This window comes from Tiliqua scincoides, chromosome 5, assembly GCF_035046505.1.
Source record: "Tiliqua scincoides isolate rTilSci1 chromosome 5, rTilSci1.hap2, whole genome shotgun sequence".
Taxonomy (NCBI): domain Eukaryota; kingdom Metazoa; phylum Chordata; class Lepidosauria; order Squamata; family Scincidae; genus Tiliqua; species Tiliqua scincoides.
Genome location: NC_089825.1, coordinates 89,357,275 through 89,380,662, shown reverse-complemented (window position 1 = coordinate 89,380,662; position 23,388 = coordinate 89,357,275). Strand labels below are relative to the sequence as shown.

At 41.3% G+C, this 23,388-nt stretch overlaps 1 protein-coding gene across 1 annotated transcript in view; it reads left to right on the top strand.

Annotated features, from left to right (window-relative positions):
- Positions 1–23,388, top strand: part of ZNF652 (zinc finger protein 652) — a 37,073-nt gene that overhangs the window by 6,627 nt on the left and 7,058 nt on the right. Inside the window, exon 2 of the mRNA XM_066631215.1 lies at positions 16,201–17,323. Within this exon, the coding sequence (XP_066487312.1) occupies positions 16,418–17,323 (906 nt within the window). The 5' untranslated portion in view covers positions 16,201–16,417. The remainder of the gene's footprint in view (positions 1–16,200; positions 17,324–23,388) is intronic.

Here is a 23,388-nt window from a genome sequence, read left to right as displayed (position 1 = left end):
GCACATAGCCGACAGACCTGCACCGGCTGCCAATTGTACCTGGACATGTGCCAAGTTGTAAGGGACATGAGGTTGCTTTTGCATAGTGAAGCCACTGTCCTTTTACTTTGGTTCCCATTACCAGTACATTACTTTACACTTATAATGAAACACAACTGCTATTTTGCTGCCTATTCCCCGGCTTGGAGAGATCCTTCTGGAGCACTTCACAATCCCTTTTGGTCTTCACCACTCAGAAAAGTTTAGTGTCATCCACAAACCTGTCCACCTCCCTGCTTATCCCTGTTTCCAGGTCATTTATGAAGATGTTGAAAAGCACCAGTCCTAGGACAGATCCTTGAGGCACTGCACTTTCCACCTCTCCACTTTTTTTGTCAATTGCCCATTGACACCCACTTTCTGTTTCCTGGTCCTCAACCAATTCCCAATCCATGAGAGGACCTGTCCTCTTATTCCCTGACTGTGGAGTTTTCTCTACAGCTTTTAGTGAGGAACCATATCAAACACCTTCTGGCATTTAGTGAATCTGAGGAGACCCAGCGGAACTCAGGCAGCCTAAGTAAAAAAGTGTTTTTTGTTTTTTTATCTGTTGGGGCTATGTAACATGATGCATACTATGGGCTGGCAAAGGATAGCATTGGTCTGCCTGTCTGCTATGAAACCAAGTATTTTTTTTAGTTTATGAATTTTCAGGGTTTTTTAAAACACTGATTGTGGGCTGTTTATTCTCTGTCTCTTGTTATAGATATAAATGATATAACTAGTAAGCATCACAAGAGGATCAATTCTCATTGATATTTGCAATAAAACCTTTAAAAAAATCCAGTCTAAATAATAACTTGATCTTGCATTTGTTGTCCTGGGAGCTAAACATGATAATATTTAAATGCCTTTTTTCCATATGTTGACCAATTCCTCCAGTCCCTTGGGTGGTCAACTTAAAGAGGTTCTACTGTATATGATTGTGCCACTAGCCTTCAAACAAATGATTTTGTTTAGTATTCTTGCATATGGACAGAGTCAAATAGCAAGACCTCTTGTCTCTGAGCAGCTATAATTCTGCAGTGTGCTTGGATTTTGTGATGAAAGGTTTTGCATTATGGTCCTGGTGCTACCAAAGAGTATTGAATGTAAACTAATATAGTATGTTTTAATCATTATAGTGTTTTAAGTGTGTACTATTAATTTCATTGTTCATAGAATTATTATTTTCAGAATAGAAAATATTATTTAAATCAGTTTTTTCTCTAACTATTTTAAAACAATCCATCCTGTTGCACAGGTTGGATCGTTGCATACACTGGGAAGAAGGATCCACCACCTCACCTCCAGACCTGTTGTCTCTCCTACTGCTAACTTCACATGCATACTTTAACTTTCTCTTCCCTTTCAGTACTCCATTTGTGTACTTTTTCACACTGTATGTGTGTGTTCTTGCTGACAGACTGTACTCAGAATTGCAACAAGATAATCTTCACCTCTGACTGCTGTTTTCTTTTTTGGTTCAAGCCAAAGCTCCTTGATATCTGGACAGTTTGCTTGGCAAACCTGTTCTTTTAGTGATTATGAAGGGTTTTTGGTCTTAAGAAGAGTGTAATAGGACCCCACCTCCCTAATATTGACTTGGGAGCCAAAACGGTTTAATATGTCCAACTAGGTTGGGATGCCAAAATAAATATTGGTAGTGGGAAGCTTATTTGCCTGATGCTTCTGCTCAAGATGTGATTGGAGTGACCCTTCCCTGACAGGCTCATGGCTAACAAAAATGAAAATTGTTAATAAAACAATTTATTTTATTAACCTTTTTGCAAGTGCCGCCACCCAAGGAGGTCCGGGGGGCGGCTGCAAGAAATAGGGCCTTCTCAGTAGTGGCACCAACATTATGGAACTCCCTTCCCCTTGATTTGAGAATGGCTCCCTCTCTTGAGAGTTTTCGGCGAGGCCTGAAAACACTGTTGTTTAAACAAGCCTTCTGATTTCTGGCCTTCTTAACATTTTTATACATCTTTTAGTTTGTTACAGGCTTGATTCCTCGGTAACTTGTTCTTTTATTCTGTCTTTTAATCTGACTACTGTTTTTATGGCCTCTGTAATGTGTTTTTAAATGTTATGTATTAATGTTTTTAAAATCTGTTTTTTAATATGTTGTTAGCCGCCCTGGGTCCCGTTAGGGAGAAGGGCGGGATAAAAATAAAGTTTTATTATTATTTATTATTATTATTAAAAATTTTCCACTGTGGTGATGAGAGGGATAAGAGACACTTGTGCAGGGGGCAAGTTTTGGAATTAGCCAAGAAAGCAGTGTATGTTGGTTTCTATAGCTTAATTTTGGATTCAGGGTCTAGCATAACTCACAACTGTATTAACTTGTGTGGAACAAATCTAATATCTTATGAGCAACTGTGGTGGTGTAGAATGGATTCTTTGACCATATCCTAAAAGCTAGTTCAGGCTCAGGGGTGAGATGGGCAGGAGCCAGTCAGCCAAATACATGGGAACTGTTACTCTGGTTTCAAATACATGCAATTTTGTGGATGTTGGGATTCTCCTGGTTGTGGAGCTGTCAACTCTCTCAATTGCAAATAATGAATCAACAGGAACTATGGCTGTAATGCAGGTCTAATTCAACCAGCCTCTTTCTAGAATGCATCTGGAAGCTATGATAGTGAAGAACTTTATTTTCCACATTGCAAAGTATTGCTTAATCTTATTGAGCTCCTCTGAATACACAGGGACACATAGCAGATCCCTCTAGTTCATGAGTATCATTACAGGCCTGATGTAGTGATTTGTGGATAAAATTGCTTGTATCTAATCCAGCTGAGTTGTCCTTTGGGACAGAATGCTAATGCAGAAGACATCTATAGCACCTGTTTAGCATAGTTTCTTGGACCAGTTCCAGTTATTGTCTGCTAAGAAAGTGTACAAGGTGCCTGGAGACATGTGGTTGAGAACTTCTCCCATTTAAGGTTTCTGTTGAATAGAGCTCTTCATAAAAGACTACCCCAATGAGTGCTGGAAATTATGCCTCTTTAACAGAGTACTGAATGTCACCAGCTGAATAATAGTAGTTGTACCATAACTAATAAACCAATTTATTGCCCTCAGTTTGGCTGTACTTGTTGTAAGAAGCGACTAAACAACCACCGGGTAGATAGGACTCGATAACCTGGGAAGGCAGCTCATCTAAGAGAAGGAAAACTCTGATCCCAAACCTCCACTGCCTTGTGGCTACATCCAGTTACGGAAAAGGCTTCAGGAGTCAACCTCGAGGCAAAATCCAGAGCTGGAGTCCCTGAGGCAGTTCATGGCTGAACACAGTCACGTTCTGGCAACTCCTGTGACACCGCTGGAACTATACGTATTGGCTTCTACCTTTCCATTGGACCATGCCAGTGACGTGGAGAGGGGGGATTTGCTGCATGGGAAATCCTCCATATCTACTTTACCCAGGCTTCGTGCTCTAGAGAGGACATTCTGTTCCAGAACCACCATTCAGAGTGCGATACCATAGCCTTCAGAGACTGAAGGATGCCTATAGTAAACCAATTATTAGATCCAAAGAATTGTGGTGATTTCTAACCAGTCTTTCAAGACTTTGTTGTTGAGAAACATAGTTGTGTGTAATGTCTCTTCAACTCCAGGCATTCTTGAATGAAACTGATTTTCTAAGCCAATTTCATCTGCTTCTGAAACTAGCGGATACCATGGAGAAGGCCTTTTTTTATTGTGGTGCCCTAATTATGGAATGCGCTTCCCAGGAAGTGTCATCTACTTTTCATCTTGTCTACTTGTCATCTACTAGGCCTAGGGTGTCTTAAACATTGAGGTTTTTTGCTCACTTTCTGATATAGCTGTAGTTTATTCTGATGCACCTGCTCCTGTTGTCATTGTACCACACTGTTTTATCTTTATTGATAAATTGGTCTTATCTATGTTATGGTTGTCATCTTGTGACTTTTTGTTGGATATAAAAGATATGATTGGGATTTGTATTGCTTTTACCACTTTCATGGATAATCTGTGATGGAGGTAAATAGGCAATGAGACCATGCTGGTTTCTTCTTCTCAGCTAAGCCAAGTATGATACTGCTGTGTTACAGTTAAATTCATTTGAGCTGTCTGCAGAAGTTACACATTTGGATTCTTCACTCTTAACTGACTGAGCCACAGATACTGGATGACTTTTGTTTCAAACCAGGGGACTTTGTTCTGTGCCTCAGATCAGGGCTGTGGAGTCAGATTTTTTTGTACCAACTCAAAAGCCCTGCTTCAGATACTTCTCAACTTTACCCTATTTAACTGCAAAAGCTCCCTTTCTTAAGAATAGGTTAGGTTCCAAGGATCCACTTGTAAACTTTTGTTTTTAAATTCATTATCACTATTTGTAGTAATCGTGTTGTGTAATGTTGGGGGGAGGGGAATATTTATAATATGCTATATTGTGTAGTCTTGCCTTGAAAAATGGGTTAACAGGGCTTTCTAAAGTTGGCTAGAATAAAATGGGAAATATTCAGGAATGCTGAAAATAGGTGCTAACGCCATCTTGAAAGTTCTTTAATTTGATTTTTCTTTAGTAGGATTTCTCCTGCATCTACCATTCAGGATGTGGTGTATCACAAGCCATTTGTTATGTTAAAGCCCTTCTGGATAATAACAGTCATGCTGCTATCATCCATCTTGAAGATCAGCCATTGTATTGCTTCCAATATGAGGCTGCCTTTGAAGTCTATTTAGACTGCACCTTTGTGAATGGACTTGAAAAGGCTTTGTCAAGCATTGAGTTGTATGGGAGTGGCAAATTGATGAAGGGTGACTTCCTTCTCAAACTTGCATTCTAGGAGCTGCTGCCCTCCTCTTCCAGTACCCCTGGCAGAAAGGGGAAGTGGCCATTGACTCTCTGCTCTGCCTCTCTTGCTCACCTGCCTACTTGAGAGAGCAGCTGCATGGACAAAAGGTGGTGTCCAACATGATCCTCCTCCCATGTCCCCACTCCTTACTTCAAGGTCCTATGCCATCTCCTGGTGGCATTCTCCATTCTGCCTATTTATTTAAAACAGGAGGGACAAGAAGTGCTGCTGGAGGTCAAGGAAAGGAGTGGAAAGTAGGAAGAGGGCTGTGTTGCACACAGCCCCCTGGATTACTCCTCTAGCTAGGAAAAGGTGGCAGTGGCAGCAGTGAGGATGGTGGATTTTGTGCCCTGGCTCAGGCATGGGTTGGTCTCCCACTGGTCCTGGCTGCAGTTAGTCCAGGATACAGCTGCTCTTGGTGATGCAACTATAGAGCATAATATAGCACCAGCATGCTGCTAAGCACAGTTCAAAGATCCAGAAGACTTTCTTCCAAATGAAACCCCATGACAGATGAAAACTGTATTCTGCACATAGTGCATTGGATACAGAACAGTGCTTTCTTGGTGTGGGTGCTCCAAATGTTTAATGTTCTCTCTGGAGAGTCCCATCTTTCAACATTAACTTTTCAGAAAATAGTGTGAACTTCCTTGTTCTGCCAAGCTTCCTCAACTTTGGGGTTAATTCTGCTACTGGTTTCATATTTTTAAAGGGCCCCTATAATTGGATTTTGGTGTGTTTGTTTGGTGGCTTTATGGAAAGGTATTTTGTGAATTAGTTTTCTTGGGCTACTAAGGAGGTTTCTATCTGAAGCTGAGACTTAAAGAATTGTTTAGATTTGCACATGGGACGTGTGCTAGTCCAGTGGAATTGTTGGATTTTTGTATCTGAACAGCTGCACTTGGTCATACTATACATTGCTTTTGAAAATCTCCTCAATTTGGGAATGCTGTTTGAGGGAAAAAGTCCATTCTGGGTTCATTCAACAAATTTGATAGCTCTTGGATACTGATCAAGTTTCTATTCAGAAGTACATGACTTTCCAAAGCTTTGGGTATTATGGAGCTTTTAGAAACTGGAATTTATGCACAGTGGGATCCTTCAACTTCAAACTCTTCTCTCTAGAGCAGGGGTGCCCAAACCCCGGCCCTAGGGCCACTTGCGGCCCTCAAGGACTCTCAATGTGGCCTTCAGGGAGCCCCCAGTCTCCAGTGCGCCTCTGGCCCTCTGGAGATTTGTTGGAGCCCACACTGGCCCAACGCAACTGCTTTCAGCGTGAGGGTGACTGTTTGACTTCTCATGTGAGCTGTGGGATGAGGGCTCCCTCCACTGCTTGCTGTTTCACATCTGTGATACAGTAGCGGCAGCAAAGGAAAGGTTGGCCTTGCTTTGTGCAAGGCCTTTTACAGGTCTTGAGCTATTGTGATCTTAATTCATTCATATAAGTTCATATTTAATATATTCATTTATGTAAACTTATGTAAATTTATTCAGATTTAAAATGTGAATTCTTTTTTTCCCCTGCCCCCAACACAGTGTCAGAGAGATGATGTGGCCCTCCTGCCAAAAACTTTGGACACCCCTGCTCTAGAGCATCGTTTCTCAACATGTGTCCCAGATTGTACTGCTTCATATGGTTCACTTATTGGAAGTATCACTGGAAGTAACTGCCAATGGTGTCATTGCCAGTTGCTTCTGGATTGGGAGGCCAGATACAATGTGACAAACACCAGTAAGAGAATGAAGACAGACAGGAGGGCTTTTTTGAGCGCATGAAAGTGCATGCTGGAGCTCTGCCTGAGCCAAGTTTTCTACTGCTGCTTGTCACATTGCATTGATGGTCTCACTTCCAGGCAATGAGGGTCTGGGGGTACCACAAGTACCTCCAGACACCACTTCAAGTACCACCTGTGGTACCACTGGTTTGAGAAACACTGCTGTAGAGAGGAATTGTATGTTAACCCCTGCATAAGTTGTGTGAACTTTAGAAGGAAGTGCCCACTGTTCCCTTCCCAGGGTGCCTCTTTGAATCACACAGAGTAATTTGAACTATAGGAAACCAAGCAAAGAAAATACTGAGAGATCCTTGCATGATAACATTGAACCATATTTTCATTAGGTGAGATTGTGGGAAGTAACTCTTGTGAATATTCTCAAAATGCATATTATCAGTATAAAAGCAACTCATACTGTCCTGCATAATATCTGCAGTAATAACTTAAAGTGGTTTGTTTAGTGGTCATGAGATCACAATGTCTGTGGTCCAGAGAACTGCAGCAGCAAAAGAATGCGCCCATTGCTGAGTCCATACGGAAACTTTGCCAGTGCATGGGCTTGGGATCTGTGGATCCCTAAGGATTAATGCAGCAGGTTACATTATTATTGGCTCAAATCTAAACATTTGGAATCTAGTTCTATGTGCTTTTAAAGGGCTTCAGGCCAAGTAGCAAACCATTTTTGAAACAGAAGAGTTTGAAAATCAATTTGAAACAGCATGGAATTTGCTGTTCAAAAGAAAAATGTCAAAAATCCCACTGGGCAGACTCAAAGTAGCTCTTTAGATCCTGCCACTTACTTTATTTGTATGCTACTTTTACAACAAGTAACCCAAGGCAGTACGTGAACAAGCAGAATTTAAAAAGTACAACTGTACTGGTAACAACTGGCAAAGTTGATGCAATTTGCCGTTCAGGTGTTTACTTTTGTCAAGCAGCAGTATTTAAGTATGAAATGTATCATGTTTCCACTTGAGAATTTTTTAAAATTTTGCTGTGGTTGCTATTTAGGCCTTTATTTACTTATAACTAAATGGTTGCATAAAAATTATTCTTAGTTTCATTTAACTCTTTACTTGGAAATAGCAAGTGCAGTTGAACTGAAATTTTCTGATACAATTTCATGGTAGAGGCTTTCCATGCTTATTTGTGCTGGATATTCTGTACACACATCTGGGTTTTTCACATAATTCCATAAAATGACATGTGAAAAGTCCAGATTGTCCACATTTATGTGGAGAAATCCACATAAAAGAATGTGCACCAGTAGTGCACCCAGGAATAGCAGGTTGCTGTTGGATTGTCAATTAAATGCCTCTGTAGAATTTGTATTTTATTCAGGTACTCTTAATAAAATCTTGCAGCTTAATCCTACACATTTACTTGGAAGTAAGTTCCAAGAATTTTCACAAAGTTATCAGTATTTGTAACAAGAGATGGAGGAGGAGGGACTCGCAAGCAGAAGAAGAGGGCAGGCATCTCTCCCTGCATTGCTCCCCTGCAGCTGCATTCAGAGGCGTTCTGGTATTGAACCTGGAGACCATGACTAGTAGCCATTGCTATACATCAGGGGTCGGCAACCTTAAACACTCAAAGAGCCATTTGGACCCGTTTTCTGGAGGAAAAAAAACCTCAGGAGCCACAAAACCCTTTTAACATATAAAATGAAGATAATACTGCATATATATATTTTTTTACCTTTATGCTTTTATAGGTCCCATTTTTATAATGTAGCCCCCTCTTGTAGCTTTTAGTTAGTTTTGTCATACATTCTTGTCCTGTGTTTTCAGATGCCTGGTCCTCTATGGTGTTTTGCCTGATTCCAAGGCCATTCTCTGCCTGGAAAATTAGGCCCACTTTAAGCAAATTAGCTCCCCTTCTTTCCCCCAACAAATGACCCTGGTTCTGCCCTGCAGTCCTGCTGGACCTCACCTCCAGGGTAGCTCGCCTGTTCAACCTGCAGAGGTCCTCTCTCCTACCAGCAGCCTCCCACCACTACAGCAGGTCTTGGGCACAGCAGCCACACTTCAAACTCCAGTGTCTCCAGCAGTCCATTAGTCACAAAGTCAGTCAGAGTATCCAGGGCAGAATCCAAAGTCAATAAGCCAAGTCACAGTCCAAGATCAGATTCCAAAGTAAGTCAGTCAAATCAGTCAGAGTATCCAAGTTAATTCAAAGTCTACAACCCACACCCCCTTCCTCAGGTGCCCATTATATCCCTGAGGGCCTATTGCTTTCAAGTGGCTGCGGCTGTGCAGCACACTCTGCTGGATGCCCAGGCCTTACCCTTAAAGGGGCCACTGCTGACACCACATCTACCTCCTCACCAGATCTTCCAGGATTCCAATACATATGGCAGTTATGACATCTGCTTATTTTACATGGATACTAAAGAACTCTCCCCACCTTCCAGAGGCACCCTGCTGGAAGGAAAAAAAGACACAGACTCCAGAGGTGGGGAAGAGAAGAAGCTGGGGGGGGGCAGCCACAGGCCAGCTTCTGCCCTGCCTGCCTGCCCTCCCTCACTCAGGCTGCAACCCTCTCCACACTATCCTGGGAGTAAGCCCCATTGGCTACAATGGGACTTCTGAGCAGACAAGTTGGTTGGATCTCTCAGGTTGCAGTCCTCTCCACACTTTCCTGGGAGGAAGCCTCACTGACTACTTGTGAGTAGACCTGCATAGGAGGGGGCTGAGGCTGCAGCCCTCTACACCTTCCTGGGGGGAAGCCCCACTGACTACAGCGGGGCTTACCTGTGAGTAGACCTCACAGGAGGAGGCTGAGGCTACAGCCCTTCACACCTTCCTGGGAGTAGCCCAGGGACTACATTGGGGCTTACTCTCAAACAGACCTGTTCGGGCTCCCACTCACCTGTCCTTGCGCTTGGCCTTGAGCAGGCTCCAAGGCTGCCATCCCAGGCACCCTTTCCTGGGAGTAAGCTTCATCCGCTGTAATGGGGCTTACTACTGAGTAGACACACAGGATGTCTCCTCTGCTGTGGAGGAAAAGTCTCTCCTTGCACTGAGCGGGGACCTGCTCAGGGAAAGGTGGGCTGCAATGGCTGAGGAGGAGGGCATCCTGCTGGAGAGTTGGGGAAGGGAAAAACAGGGAGCTTAAGCCTGCAGAGCGGGCAAAATTGAAAAGGGAAACCAATGCAGGCAGGTGGGGGTGAAGGGAAAGGAGAGCAGTGAGCTCAGGGGGCAGAGGGAAGCAGCCTGTCCTCCCAACACAGGTGCCTCCTGTTACTCCCTTTGCCACTTTCACTGGGAGGAGCCACAGAAGACAGCTGAAAGAGCCACACGCGGCTCTAGAGCTGCAGGTTGCCGACCCCTGCTATACATGTTCTCCATGAATTTGTCCAATCTCTTTTAAAGCAGGCAAGCAAGTGGTCATCGCCATATGTTATGGTATTGAATTCCACAGACTAATTGGGTAAGTCTATAATATTAAAAATAAAATATTGAAATGAATGGGGACCCACCTGAAATTGGCTCACGACCCACCTAGTGTGACCGGACCCACAGTTTTGAGAAACATTAAAGGAATACAAATGTCACTGCTGCTTAGAACAAAGTGAAAAATTCCCCTGAAGATGCTTTCCACAGTTGAAAGTGTATTGTTGGGATTAGATCCTACAGTGTGTTTTAATCTGTGACTTGAAAACTTGAGCAACATTTTTTATTATGTTAGATTCATCCAACCACAAAAGCCTTTGTACGTTTGTAATGACTGGCTTGTTTGTATTGGCTAATGATTGCTCATTTTATCTTATATTAGCACATATCCATACATTTAAGGATGTGGCTTTGATTGTATTACTTATGATTTAGTAATTTATAGCTAATTACAAAGATTTTAATAACTCAGTAATTGGTATGAATTAATGTTGTATGTACACACTTGTGTGTATATATCCCCCAAAATCCATTAATAATTATTTTTTACTAGTGTAATTTTTTATCCTTTCCAGGGTGAAGACTGAAAATATAGACCTGGGGGAGGGGGGTTGCAGTGCATTTTCCAGCCCCACTGAATTTGGCTGTACACCAAAAATAAACTGATGAACATAAGTGACTTAGCCACTAGTTCTGCTGTCAATCTTGTGTACCCCACCCCAAGCACTTGTAACTGGGTGCCTGAAATGGTAAAATCTGCACTACTTCCTCCTCCTCTTTAGAGTCTTGTGTGAAGTACAAAGATGAGACTTTTTATGAGCCCCCACCCCAGCCTGCTGCATAGTGGGTGGATGTAAGCAGTCTTCTTATTTTGCTTCTAAGGAGAGGAGAGTTGAAATCTCTCAGACACTCAACTGCTGGATGCATTAATTTTCGCTTGCTGTGGAAGAATGAGGAGCCAGTGAGCAGTAGCCAGTGGGCAAGCAGAAAGAGACAACACTTCCATTGTAACTTTCATTCAGTTTGGTATAGACATCTGCATAAGCAGTTACAAAGCTAGGAACACAACACTTTTGTGTCCTCTTCATCTTAAAGATTTATATCTGTTTTAAGTCTTATATGCAATGCAGAAGTGTATCTCTTCAACTTGGCAGTTTCATTTTATGAAGAATATATTGTTAGTAAAGTGAAGACACTAGACCCCTCTGCATAGGCATTTGATTCTGGCAGAAAGCTGTCTAATTGTATTGCTGTTTTTACCATGGTTTAATCATGCCTGTGCAATAGAGAAAATCTAGAAATGTGAAATGTTGTGATTCAAGGTTAATACTTGGCAAAAAACATGTTTTCTCTTATCTTTGGATTGAGTGTGTGTGTCTTGTGTGTTTCAAAGAAATTCTATTTGTTTAACTTGAAATTTAACTGCCCATCCTCTTTGATTGTTTGAGGTTGCTTTGTTCATCTGGCCGCCATGTCGTGGCCCACATGGGTCTTTGGGTCATCCCATGGGGGAGCTCTACATCATAGAAATGAGAGGTACTAATGGAGTCCACCAGAAGCCCTCCACCAGGGAAGAAGGGTTGCACCTACCATGTTTCTTGGTTTAACCAGCTTCACTTTATTTTGGCAGCACCGCAGACACCCATCCATAAGTCGACCCCACAGATAAGTCGAGGGCAGGTTTTGAGCCCACAATCATGGAATTTTCTATGACCTTTGGATAAGTCGGGGGTTAAACTTAAGGGGGTGTCTAACTGTAGTTTTGTCTGATTTTACCCAAGGCCAGATCCTGAAAAATAACCTACCACTAATTGTTACCTAAGAACTGTAGTCTCTAATTGATTAAAAACATAGTAAAAGATCATAAGATACATTTTCATTTTTTTTAAATTCTAGTCTTCAGCACCTTTTTGTAAACACTCTCAGAGTAAGTGCACTGTAAACAACATACCAGTAAAACAGTGGTTCCCAACCTGGTATTCATGTACTCCCAGGGACACTCAACAGGACCTTTAGTGTTACTTGAAAAAGAATGGAACAATGGCAGAAAAAGGCAGGTTGTGCTCCAGATTGCCTTGCAAGGCAGGAAGGAAGGTAGCTGGCTGGCAGTGAAAGCCCCACCAATAGCTAGTGTTTGGTCATCAATTCATCTATGAACCAGTGATTGAAAACCAGCACAGTAAAAAAGTTGAAACATAATATGGAAAGTGGTCAATCACCCAGAATTTCTCAGCACACTTCTGGTGCAAAACAGTGCAAAGGCAGAGTCTTCTGTTATTCAAACAGATAAAAAGAGAAAACTGTGATAAATACATGAAGTCTGGGCTTTCATAGAGAGGAGATGAGGGCTTGTATTTTTAATTACAAACATTTTGCTAATATGAAGGGTACAATTTATGAAAATGGGCTGCCAAGGGATATTCAAGTGAAAAGGGTTGGGAACCACTGCAGGAGAACCATGAATCAAATCCACCTTTAAGGTGTCTGATGTGTTAAGCTCTATATACAACATACAACCCATAACACGTAACTGGGAGTGTGCAATTCAATTCACAGCAGAGAGATGAGATACTTGCAACTCTTTTTAATCAGAAGTAGACCCACTGCTTTCATGGGTGTTATTCTTAAATAATGGTGCACTGAACTGTAGCCTGGGACTTTGCTTCAAATGGAAAGGAGGATCCCATCCTGGTGTTGAAAAAAAACAGACCTGCTTTGCAAGCATTTGCAAAGCAGAACCAGGCTGCAGCAGCATTTGCAAAAGGGAAAGAAAGAAGAATAAAAGGTTAACTCTGGCTGGAATTTCCCAGTGAAGTTGCTGTAGAAACAATCTCTGCATTGCCTCTAATGAGCAGCTGCCTGCTTGCTGCTTGAGAAAGAAACAAAACTTTTCAGAGTTGAAAGGCTCTACCCTCTGATTGACCCAGAGATAAGGCAAAGTGATAATTGGAGCTTGATTACTTGGCAAAAAATTTTATGTACTATAGGTGAGTATCTACATCCCAAACCCCTTTGGGTCTTTCGTCTGGGATATGGCCTGGTTGGTGCTTCTCATCTTTAGCTCCTGAGAATGAGTGGTCACTGGCTCTTTCCCCATTTCTGGAGGGCCAGAGGGTTCAAATGGAGGCAAGTCCAGGTACCTCACCTGAAGGGTCCACAAAAGGGGGTTTGAGTTCCAAGCGGTCACCAGCTCAGGGGGCCCCAGGGTTACCTTGTGATTGAAGAGTTTCTCATAGCTGGCTTCTTCTCCCTTCCTGCTTTTTAATAGATTCTGGGTAGAACTCGACTGGCCAACCACAATCTCTTCCAGATACTATGGGGAACATCCTCCCCTGGCACATGGTCTAAACTTCATTGGCTTTTTCAGTTGAGTTCTTGGTCTGCTATACTTGTCTGTAGACCACCAAGAAGAGTGACTGTGGCTGAATGGCAGTGTAAGGGGTCAGTTTTGTGTGTGTGTGTATTCCTAAGACCCATATAGGAAGTGACTGAATGATGCAGATTTGTGTAGGTTGAAATATTCAGAAAAATTGCTGAAAGCAGACTAGCCCAGTAAGTTTATGTGCTCTGTTCTGCAGCTATGACAACACTTAGAGGTGTGATGTTTTTGGAAATTTTGAAACTGGGGGAAAAAACCCTTTTCTGTGTTTTATGAAAATTGAAATATTCAATATTTTATTTTTGAACCTGCTTTAAACTTTTTTACTACTTTTAAGAACATAAAATGCACTGTGTTTAACTTAGCACAGTGTTTCTCAAACTGTGGGTCAGCACCCACTAAGTGGGTCGTGAGCCAATTTCAGGTGGGTCCCCATCCATTTCAATATTTTATTTTTAATATATTAGACTTGATGCTACCATGGCTTGTGACCGCATTTGGGAAAATGTTATAAACCTGTACTTTTAACAAGCTACTAGTATATTCTTTTAATAATGATAGTAAATGGAACTTACTCCTGGGAAAGTGTGGGTAGGATCACAGTCTAGGATGGTGAAAAATTTTCCTGCTTGATGATGTCACTTCCGGTCGTGACATCATTTCCGGTGGGTCCTGACAGGTTCTCGTTCTAAAAAGTGGGTCCCAGTGCTAAAAGTGTGAGAACCACTGACTTAGCACATAGTATTTTGATGAAATTTAACACAGTACTAAAATCTAAATGTCTTAGGACCCAATTCTATCCAATTTTCCAGTGCCGGTGCAGCCATACCAGTGGGGCATGCTCTGCATCCTGTGATGGGAAGGTAGTCGCAGAGGCCCTCTTAAAGTATGGGAACATTTGTTTCCTTACCTTGAGGTTACATTGTGGTTGCACCAGTGTTGGAAAATTGGATAGGATTGGACCCATAGTTTTATTTAGATAATAATAAATACAGCCAGTATTAGAGATGGAACACAAATTGTTGCAACCAAAGGCACCTAAGCTTCTTGGTATTTGCTGATTTGTAAAAATAGGAAAGAAAATAAACTTAAAATACAAACCATCACCATTGTAGTACACAAAAGGAAGTGTTTTATTATATAGACTTTAAGCAGTCCCTGTGGCATACAGGGTAATGTCAATATTATCCAGGAATGAAAGAAATAATGTAAAAACTTGTAACACCTGTTTACCAAAGGCAACAGTGGGATGAATGTACACACATAAGCAACAATCCCTCTTTCGAATTGCTTCCAACTTCCTTGCAACTTCCTTCCTTCCTTCCTCTTCCTCCAGTGATCAGTAAATGTTGAGGTTTAGAGGCAAATGTATATTCCAAACATAGCCTACCTCTTTTTCATGCTGCAGAAGGTGGAGGAATCTGAAGCAGGTGAGAAGATCTGAGATTTGTATATGCCTGCAATATGTAGGAGTTATAACTGCTTAGTATTGTAGTCTTGCATAGTGCTTTGACCCAGTAACAGGTGGATACAATAGCATATAAAAGCATTACTTTAAACATTTCACTTCTAAAAGAAAATATTTCATGAGAAGTTTAAAGATCCAATTTTTCTTTTCTTCCATTTCTTCACATCCCTAAAAACATGTAGGAGAAAGTACTGCAAAAAGTGAATCTTACTCTTTCAGTAATACAGGAGATGTACAATAGACTCAAGCTGCTGTAGTATAATTTTAATTCCAATATGTTTTCTTTGCAAACTGTAGAAAAGTAGGATACACTTTTAAAATGATTTTGAAAATTAGATGTTATGTAAATTAAGCAAAATATGCTTGTACATTTGATACCTACTCCAGCCAGAATTGGTGGGGTTATACACAACACTGAAAGCCCATCCTGTATACCTTCACTGCAGCTCATCTCTACCCATAACTCCTTTGATTTCACTGGGCACTGCCCACAGGTTTTCAAAGTATCTGCAACCAAAAGGCTAGAACTAATCTTAAAAATATGGAAGCCAGGATTCTGAGGGTCCTAAGTTTTGGGTTGAATTTAAAATTTTGCCATTCCAAAGTGTAGTTAGTTGCACATGTGCAGAATCCGTAGTGCCTTGCTGGGACTCCAGTTTCAAATACCCACCTTCTTCTTTTTTCTTCTTTTTTTTCAGTCAAAACTATTTTAGAGGGTGATAAATTCAGAAAAAAGCATTAATCAAATTTGTTATCTTAAATAGTAAAGAATAGGCAATTATATAATAAGCAAAACTGGTATCTTTTCCAGTGATTATTGCTGGTGTGTCTTTTGCATCTTTTTAGATTGTGAGCCCTTTAGAGACAGTGACTTTATTGGTTGGTTTATTTTGCTATGTAAACAGCTTTATGATCTACCCTTTGATGAAAAGTGGTATATAAAATTATTAATTGCAATGTTTAAAATAGTGAATTGGGGGTCTCTTAGGTTTTATACTTGTAGGGATGATTGGGGGAAAAACCATTTATGGCCATGTTTAAAACTGACGAAGCTGTAGGTCTAAACTTGTTTCACTGCCTCCCGTTGCTCTCTTGAGAGTCAGATGAAAACTGCATGCTTGCCAGCTATAGAATTAAGCGTCTCTTACCTCTCCTTTCTCCTTGCCCTATTACCTTTCAAGGCAGTAAGATGAATAGTCCATTATGAATAAGAATGGTTAACAACTTGTGTAACAAATCTGGACTCTGCTTAGATTAGGCAACAAGTGATTTCAGGGATAAGTTACTTCAGTTATGCTCAAGTCACTGACTTAATGTTCTCCTTCTTTTCTAGACCAAACGTTCAGCTGTTGGTTGGCAGGTTTCTTCCTTTGAACTGCTGCTGATGTCCTCATGATATAAAACCAGAATTCCATGACCAACACTTGTTTTGATGCTCTGCTCCCAAAAGGCAATTGTGTATTAGTTATTTCCAACTATTCTTCTTGTCCCGGAGGAGTTACTTCGTTGGTTTTCTGGAATACAAGGTGCTCAATGAATCGGGAGCCCCCATGAATGAAACAGCAAGTTCTTGCCAGCAGATGGCTAAAAACTGCACCACAAATGTAGCAGGGATGGCGCAAGAAGACAGCCAGCGGAGTCAGGTGCCACCCACTTTTTATCACGATGCCAGCCAGGAACTTGATCTGTCCACCAAAGTGTACAAAAGGGAGTCTGGGAGTCCTTATTCTGTTTTGGTGGACCCCAAAGTGAGTAAGCCACATCTCCATGAAAGAGAGGAGCAGCCATATTTCAGGGAGGACAGAACAGTAGAAGTCCGAGCCATGAAAGAAGACAGGGAGAACTCTGACGACTTGCAGGAGGAGGACGAGGAAGAAGATGAAGTGACTTACAAAAGGGAGCAGATAATAGTAGAGGTAAACCTTAACAACCAAACATTAAATGTATCAAAAGGGGAGAAGGGGGTCCCCTCCCAGTCCAAAGAAACTGCTGTTCTTAAGACCAGCAGTGAGGAAGAGGAGGGTGACAGTGGGGAGGAAGAGGCCACTGAAGACAGTAATGATTATGAGGAGAATGAGAGGCAGAAGAAAAAGCAAAGAGAGGAGAAAGATAGTGTTGCACAAAGGAGGACAAGGAGAGCTGCATCTGCTGCAGCCACCACAACTTCCCCTACTTCCAGAACTACAAGGGGCTGTAGAAAAAGCGTTGAGCCCCCCAAGCGTAAGAAGAAAGCTGCAAAGGAGCCCAAGGCACCTGTGCAGAAATCAAAGTGTGAAGAAAAGGAGACTTTGACCTGTGAGAAGTGCCCCAGGGTGTTTAACACACGCTGGTATCTGGAGAAACACATGAACGTCACTCACAGGCGCATGCAGATCTGCGACAAGTGTGGGAAGAAATTTGTTCTAGAAAGTGAGCTCTCCCTTCACCAGCAAACAGACTGTGAAAAAAACATTCAGGTAGGTTCTCTTGCCTGCTTGCCAGATTTCCCTGCCTTCTGCTGTCCCCTGGACACTTTGAAAGGGGGGAAATCCTTTGAGGCACATAAGGTCCAAAGCCTGTCTGTTTCCATCAGCATTTCCTATTGTGTGCCCAAGTACAACCAATCTGAATATAAGATGGGGAGGGAATTATGGGTGGCTGTTAGAATTTTTTTTTGCACAGCACCATAGGGGAATGGAACATCAGATGCTTTTAATAGAGGAGCTGAACATGCACCTGTATTATGCACTGGTTAACTTAGGAACTGTTTTCTAGAGATTGTGAGTATATGCAGTAAAGTTGTATGCTGTACTCCTTGGCAACTTGAACTCAAAGGCGACCCTAAATAAAATTTTTGTTTCATTTGTATTCTGTTTGCAGAATATGAGTTATCGCAAAACTTGGCAGGTTTGAATAAAGATGGAAAGGCTTGAGTTAATGGGCAATTACAAGTCAGACCAGGTGCTTCACACGTAGTTATTTTCCTACATGGGTATTATTTCTGTGTTGGAAAGCTTGTATGCCTTAATATTTAACAGGTTTCATATGCCTGCTGGGTGACCAGTCTCAGCTTCCTGCTTACATATGAATGTTGAGAAATAGAGATTTGTACATGCATTACAGAGCTGTTTAGGAAATCATCTTGCATGAAATAGTTATCTGTCCCTTCCCTTTGACACTTATTTCTGTGCATGTTAGAACCATATCCTCTGTCCTTCATGAAATAAGTTAATGAATATAAAAAACTCAAGGTATCCTGAAATGCCTATGGCAGTTATAGGTGTTACAGCCATAAGAAACCCTGCTCATGATTAGCTTCTCATCTCCCTTTCCCCCTCCAAGTGTTGTACTTGCTTCAGAATTGTGGGCAACAATCTGTGCTAGCATCAGGAATCTGTCAATCACAGTATGCAAAAGGGCATGCAACCCTTGCATACTAACATGCTACAGTCTTGAATTGCCTGTGTTCCTGAAAATCAGTCTCATCAAAGTTGTATGGCCAACTACGGTAGATGGGTTCCTTATTAGGGACTAATACTTAAGGCAGCGTTTTTCAACTGTTTTGCCACGCAGGGAAAGTGGCTGCTTTGAGCCTTACGCACAGCAGAAGGAAAAGGAGCAGCCAGCCAGCCAGCAAAGGGGCTGGTCTCGGCTTCTTTGCTCCTGCGCGAGAGAAAGGCTGCAACCTGATCCTGATTTACCTGGGAGTAAGCCCCATTGACTATTATGGGGCTTACTTCTGAGTACACACGCCTAGGATTGGGTATTAAGTCCTTGCCGCCTCTGCGTGCTGATTGGGCAACCAGAGAAGCTTGGAGGAGGTGGAATGAGTGAGAACGAGGGAGTCAGGAGCAGGCAAGCAGGTATGAAGTGAGTGAGTCTGCTGAGGCCACCAGACTAAGAACTGACTGGCTCAAAGGGTCCTGGATAGTCCCTTTTCCTTGCTGCAGTTTGTCTGCAACTCCCCAAAGCGACCCTCCCTACATTGCCTTTTGCCTTTTAGGGGAAGGTCATTGGGCTCCAATCCTCTCCATACTTACCTGGGAGTAAGCCCCATTGACTATAGTGGGGCTTACTTCTGAGTAGACATGCCTAGGATTGGACTTTTGGTCTCACTCTTTTTTTCTTAAATACAGGAGCAGGCAATTGGCACTTCTCCCCACCCCACTCCCTCCCACAGTCACTTGCCCCCCAAATCTCATAATTGCAGTCAGCACCTCTCTTATTGTCCCTCCCTTCACTCCTCCGCACCTTCCAAAGGTTCAGAATCACTTGCTTCAAGTTCTCTTCCCCCTACTCCAGCTGAATCCTGTAGTTGTTTCACTCATGCCTCTTCATTGCCCCTCACCCCACAGCTCTCCTATGTGCTCAATCTGACCTCTCTTTCCCAGAACTTTCTTGCATAACACTTTAATAACATTTTTCATCCTTTTCACAATCACATATCCTTTCCTCTCCAAGCTTCTTGTGAGTTTCTTTGTCATGTAATAATATAATTGTATTAATTATATTAACAATTGTAATGTAGTGATTTAATGTAAGTAAAAAAACTGGTATTGTGCCTTGACAGTTGTGCTTGTCGGTGTGCCGTGAGCTGAAAATGGTTGAAAATGGCTGACTTAAGGGGTGAGATCATGCAAGTGGGGCAACATGGTGACATTAGATGTGTTAAAATGGAATTCATATCCTAGATTTCAATATCAAAAGATATTGCATGTTCCTTTGTATTAGTACTCATACAAGATGTGAGAACCATTCTGAAAGAATACAGGTAGTGAAATTTGTTGGTCCTTTTCTCTGAACTACTGAAACTACCATTTTGAATATTCATTTGAATTATGACCAAACTATACACTACAAGGAGTACTGTACATAATGTCACCTTTTGTTTTGTGTTTTTAGCTAGTGCACAGGGGTAGAGTACCCATAAAATGGTGTGAAAGTATAGCAGAGGTAGGAGGGTAGCACTTTTGTCCCTGCCACAGTTCTAATCCCACTTGTGCCCCTTATGTGCTATTTTAGTTAGGAAAAATGTTCCATTGGCTTTTAATAGAAGCATTTATTCTAATTAAAATAATACATGACTGTGATTGCAATTGGAATCAAAACCTTGGTGGAGGCAAAGTGCTAAATCCCCCCCCCCATTGCAGTGTCACATTGTTTCATTTCCCCTTTAATTTTTAGAAAATGAACAACTCTGGCACACGTTGCACATACCTTGTAATATGTAGTTTTACCCTTAGCAAATGTTCATTGCCTGAATATTTGTTATTTTTAGTGTTATACATAAAGCATGGGACTGTTCTAGAATGTCAAGCATTTTCCTTAAATTGATCATTTTACCTTCAGAAATTCATAAAGCAAGATCTATTCTCACCATAATGCTCAAGATTTCCTTCATACTACCAATCAACCCACTATTATAATCTGTCAAAATTTAATTCATTTCCTTGGCATTTGGTATAATGCAACTTCTTCAGCAAAAGCAAAACCGACATAAAATTTAGGTTGATTAGGGTGCAATCCTAACCCACTTTCTAGCACCAACATAAGGGCAATGCAACTTGGAGGTAAGGGAACAAACATTTCCTTACCTTGGGAAGGCCTCTGTGACTGCCCCCCCCCAAACTGCAGGATGAAGCATGTACCCCACTGACACAGCTATGCCAGTGCTGGAAAGTTGGTTAGGATTGCGCTCTTAAAGCCCAATCCTATGCATGTCTATTCAGAAGAAAGTGTCATTGTAGCCAGTGATGCTTACCCCCAGGTAACAGAGAATAGGATACAGCCTTAGTCAGTATGTAGCTTTGAGCTGCATAATTCAGAGGTTCTGTGCATGCGGCAGCATCTAAATGTTGAAACTGATTTTTTAGAAAAATGAATCCATCTCCTTGCTTTGCTGTGTGTAAGTTTGTGCACACATGTAATTGTTCAGTCTTTCAAATGTCACTATGCTGTATTAATATGTGACAGTGAAAGTGATCCACTATTAATAGAAGGTGAATTCGCAGAAAGGGCAGTTGAGCAGCAAATGGCATTGTTCATCTGGCAAATGCTCTTGGTAAGCATTTCTTTGCTTAAATGAAGCAACTAAGGCTGCAATCCTATTCACACTTACCTAGGAGTAAGCTGCATTGACTAGTAGAACTTGCTTCTGAGTTGGACTCTAAGGCAGTAGTCCTTTGCACTTAGAGCTAAGTTCCATTGAACTCTGACTGACTTCTTGGTAAACATTGGACTAAGCTATTTGAAGTTTATCCTAAGCCACTTGGAACACTGAGTTTAGGCTGCCCTGAAATGATTCTGGAATGACTGTGTATAAAAGATCTGGAACCTTCTGGGTAAAATATTCAGTATGTTTTTACCTGCACTTTAAATTTGCTTATGATTTAAAAATGTATCTGCATTCTAATTCTAAGACTTCTAATCTGGAGCTTCTGTAAGGGACTAATCAAGTCAGATGCTGCTATGTTGTACCAGGTATGATTAGTCAAAGCAACATATTATTCTATAATTGGAGAACTAGACAGAGTCTTAGGGAAGCCTCCCTGTAGCAAGAGTGAATTTTAGAAGAAAATTGCAATGGCTAGTCCATTTTTCTCAGGGCCTGGAAGTGGCAGAGTTCAGATTAGGAGCCCCTCTCTGAAGCATGGTTCTATGGATGCAGATGAAAGCAGAAAATCCTTATAAAAACAAATGCTCACAAGATAGGTCAGCAAGATTTTTAACAACACTGGATCTGAACAGTATGAGGAACAGTATGAACAGTATGAGGAAGGCAGCTATATTGATAGTATTTTAATTTGTGACAGGACTAGAGAACTAAAAGGGAGACCTTCAAATGCTTCTACAGTAGGCTTCTTCAGCGCTTTTGGGTAGTGACATCCCTTGGGTCTAATAAAAGGAATTGTTACAGAGCTGGCATTCCTCAGACACACTCGAACTAGATGCATGGTCAAAAAATCAGAACTCTGGATCAAGGAAGCCTCAAATTTTATCAGGGGTTGGTACAGTGTTGCTGTGTTTCAGGTGCTTGTTCTTGCTACTGAGATTCTAAGTGGGCTGACCTCTTATTCATCCAAGGAGGTCTCTGCAATTCTAGGTTTCATTTCTTCCTTTGTATGATCTGGGCATGACGTTTTGAGCATATGTTTGAGTCTTGATAAGTTGGGGCATAGAAACATCACCTGTAAAACATGCTGTTGCTTCACTCCATTAGCCTTAACTCCTTGTGTACCTCAATGTGGACATCCTCAACCTCAGCATCCTTAATACCTTCCACAACTGAAATAGAGTTCATTTGTTGATGTCTCCATGTTTACCTTCCTGAATCCTGGCCTGGCTATGAGAGCAAGCAAGAACATTAAAAGGTCACAAACTAGGTCACATTATTCTGCATTGTGAAGTAGTTAATTAAGAAATATGGCATGGAAGATCTTGTTAAGCTGCACATAGGTTAACTTTGTCAAGGTTCTTTAAACTTTTTCCAATTATTTGTGCATGTTAAATGGTATTTCTTTAACATTTGCTAACTATGCCCATCATGCATTTCGGTAATGTATTCCAGTTGTAGTATTCAGCTTTTCTTGACATAGAATTTTAAGTTTTGAGCAAATTCCATGAAGCCCTGCATAAAACCAAATTATTACAAAGTTTATTTAAGGTTAGTTTGTGAAAAGTTTTTAAATTAATTAATGAAATACATTGGTCAGAATTCACCTCATTTGCAATCAAGAGTAATCCTTGCTACTAAGTGAGGTTTGCCATAAATCCTTGGTAGAAGAAATTGAAGGTTTTGATATATCTGGTTTCTCTTCTCCTACCCTTACTCCTACTACCCTCATACCCTTGTTTCTACAAAAAGTTCTATGTTTCTGCACAAGGATAAGAAATACATGTGTATTGCATTTTGAATACTTTCATCTGATCATATAATATAGGGCTTTCTAGACTTTACATGTTCTAAACAAACCAAAGTGTGTTTCAGTGTAAATTAGCTGGCATCCTATTGATCATGTACCCTTCCGAGTTATGTATGTTCATGGAGGTGTATTTCATTAATCTGCATCAGTGTATTAGTCCTATGAGCTAGAAATATCAATCTTTTTTCAATCACTTACAGAAATGCAGTTTTCTCCTTTCCAAAGAGTTGACTTGTGCCTTAAACAAATACTTTGTATTTTTATATTAGTTCTTGAATAGAGATCAGCCTATCATTCTATCCAACCACATGTGCCGTGCCAGAACCGGTCTGTCATCAGAACAAAGAATCCGTGAATACCCATTAGATTTTTGAAACTAGGATGTAACTGATGTTCTGCTCTTGACACAACAGCAGATGGCGTCACAGCCCAAGAACATTTCTTCATTCTTGATTAAACTTGTATCTTTTAAGCTTTATGAATTCAGTGCAGCAACAATGTTACGTTGAAGTGGATGGTATTTTAGTTGTTTCTGCAAAGTGTTTTCATTAGGATTGTGATCTCCCTCTTTGTGTATTGACACATAACCAAGCATATATTTTACACTACAGCAGGTTAGT